The following is a 2,650-nucleotide window of genomic DNA, read 5'->3' on the forward strand; positions in this document are numbered from 1 at the left end:
CTTGATATAATAACCTATTAACTTATGGTACTCTCCAAATGGAAACCAAGGTATCTAGCATATTCTTAATAGAAAAAAAATGTTAAAACACATTGAGCAGATCCTGCAGACTGAAACTGCCAATCTATTTGGCAACTGCTTTTTTTTTCTCTACATGTCTCTTGATTTTCCTATAAATTTGTTTTGTTCTTTCAAGGATTAATGGATGAACCTAGGATCCACTTCATGTTTCTAAATATTTCACATTAGTGAGCAACCCGATACTTCTCATGCTGCAGGTTTTCTTTTTCAAAAAGAAAAAAAATGTATTTGACAGTTTTTTACTTTTGTATCATGCATTTTGTATTTTGTTTGTCTCATCTCATGTCTACTCTCCTTTTTAATATTAATCTCTCTTTCACATTTGTCTATATCTATTATTGTCCATTGGTTATGACCAGGAGAATCTTTGTCCTTGGATTTAGAACTAGAGTCTGGTAGACAAAGTAGTAACTCAACCTAATAGCTGCTCACACATTCACAGATTTCATCAGTAGTCTGCAGATTCGTTCTGTGAGGAAAGTTATAACAAAAGATTGATTATTCAAAGAGATATAATTCTAAACTGCTTTCTAAGTATTTATTTTTATACCCTTAGGTAAAAACTCCTTTCAACACTGAAAAAGTTTTCATTTACACATTTGATGATTAGAGACTCATGCCTGCATGGGAATTGAGAATAAATGATAGATAAGAGCTGAAGCCCTAAACAATGCTTTGATTTACTATATGCTCTAAGGCTGAAGAAACATTGCAGATGAGAAACAGAAGGAATATAAGAGGTAGAAGATAGAGAGAAAAACAGTAAAAGTACATTTCTAAAATACAACCATAGTGCTCATGAACTAAAAGAACTTGTACTGCTCCTTCTGAGTTTACACAAGAGAGATCTACTCATAGTTATTCATGGAGTGTGGAAGGAACTTACTTCAGAACTATAGACACAGAAAGGATTTAATAAGCAATGATTGAACATAGGAGGAGAAGACTGATTTTAAAGAAAAATCTGAATTGCCATTGCATTTATATGACAAAAAGATCAGTTTTCCAGTCAATGCACTAATAAATGCTTTGCAACATGATTTTCCATTATATTGTAAAATTGAATCAACAATACAGGGGAAAACAATTGAAAAATTATAAACTTTGGATGTAGGAGGTTGATATAGTGCTTACCTAATATAGAGGTTGCCCAGAACCACAAACATTGATAAGGGTATATTACAAGAAAGAAGAAAAGATGAACAAAAAGTACATATTTTCAGTAGAACAACTCATTTCTCCCTTCCTTCATTTGCCAGCACTAAGACTTATCTCCTCACCAAGAATCTTCCCAAAGCTTTCTTCACATCTTTGTTCCTCAAACTATATATTAAAGGATTCAACAAGGGAATCACTGTGGTATAAAATACAGAGGACACCTTCTCTTCTTCCAAAGTATTACTAGAAGGTGGTTTGAAATACATGAAGGTGATAGAACCAAAAAAGATCCCCACAGCCATGAGATGAGAACTGCAGGTTCCAAAAGCTTTGGACCGACCCTCTGATGAGCTGATGCGAAGGATGTTGGAGAAGATGAAGATATAAGAGACAATAACAGCTATGGTAGGCACCAAGGTGTTGAGTCCTGCAATAATAAATAGGAGAAGCTCATTGAGATGTGTGCTGGAGCAGGAGAGGTTGAGGAGGGGGAGAACATCACAGAAGTAATGGCTTATGATGTGGGATTTACAAAAGCTCAGTTTCATCATAGCACTTGTGTGTGCAATGGCAGACAAAAGGCCTAGGATGAAGGAAACCAGAACTAACAGTGAACAGAGCCTAGATGACATGATCACATTATATAGTAATGGTCTGCAGATGGCCACATAGCGATCGTATGCCATGGCAGTCAGGAGGTAACCCTCAGCCACCACAAAGATCACAAAGAAGAAGAGCTGGGCCATGCACTCAGAATAGAAGATCAAATTTTTCTTCCCAAGAAAGTTCACCAACATTTTAGGTGTAATAACAGTGGAATAGCAGAGATCAACAAAGGACAAGCTGCTGAGGAAATAATACATGGGAGTATGCAGCAGTGGGCTGACTGTGATGAGCAGAATCATGCCCAAGTTCCCCACTACTGTCATAGTATAGATTCCGAGGAACAGGAGGAAGAGGGGCAGCAAGAGCTCTGATTGCTGAGTTAATCCCACCAGGACAAACACTGCTGTTGCAGAATTATTTCCAGTGCTCATTTTGAAGATTTCTGTGGAATTGGAAACAAGATATTAGTTTACCATTATATGACCATAAACATGCCTGATCTCTTAAACAACTAAAAATTACATTATGAAAGACCATCACTCCTCTTCCAATGAAACTAAAGCTTGAAATAGAAATTAGAAAATTTCCAAGTTATTTTTTATCTATGTTCAATGAATGTCTAATATATTTTCTTGAACTCTCTAAGTTGGTTGTGATTTTAGATTACAAAACAAAATGCTTTCTTACTGATTAAGAAACATTTGCTTCTTGGGTTTAACAGCAAAATGACAAAATTTGTTCTGTTTGAGATGAAAGTGTTTGCTGATAGATGAAGAGGAGAAATGCCGTCTGTTTGCTCCTGCAC

General features: G+C 35.9%; 1 protein-coding gene across 1 annotated transcript; it reads right to left on the bottom strand.

The window, feature by feature from the left end:
• Positions 1 to 1,349: 1,349 nt before the first annotated feature.
• On the bottom strand, positions 1,350 to 2,276 carry LOC142847139 (olfactory receptor 8D1-like). The gene has a single exon (XM_075967868.1). It carries the CDS (start codon positions 2,274 to 2,276, stop codon positions 1,350 to 1,352), a length of 927 nt encoding a protein of 308 aa, XP_075823983.1.
• Positions 2,277 to 2,650: the final 374 nt, after the last annotated feature.

Source organism: Microtus pennsylvanicus, chromosome 3 (assembly GCF_037038515.1).
Source record: "Microtus pennsylvanicus isolate mMicPen1 chromosome 3, mMicPen1.hap1, whole genome shotgun sequence".
In the NCBI taxonomy this organism is placed as follows: domain Eukaryota; kingdom Metazoa; phylum Chordata; class Mammalia; order Rodentia; family Cricetidae; genus Microtus; species Microtus pennsylvanicus.

Coding starts and splice junctions, on each gene's coding strand:
- LOC142847139 (XM_075967868.1), bottom strand. CDS start 2,276: ATGAGCACTGGAAATAATTCTGCAACAGCAGTGTTTGTCCTGGTGGGA.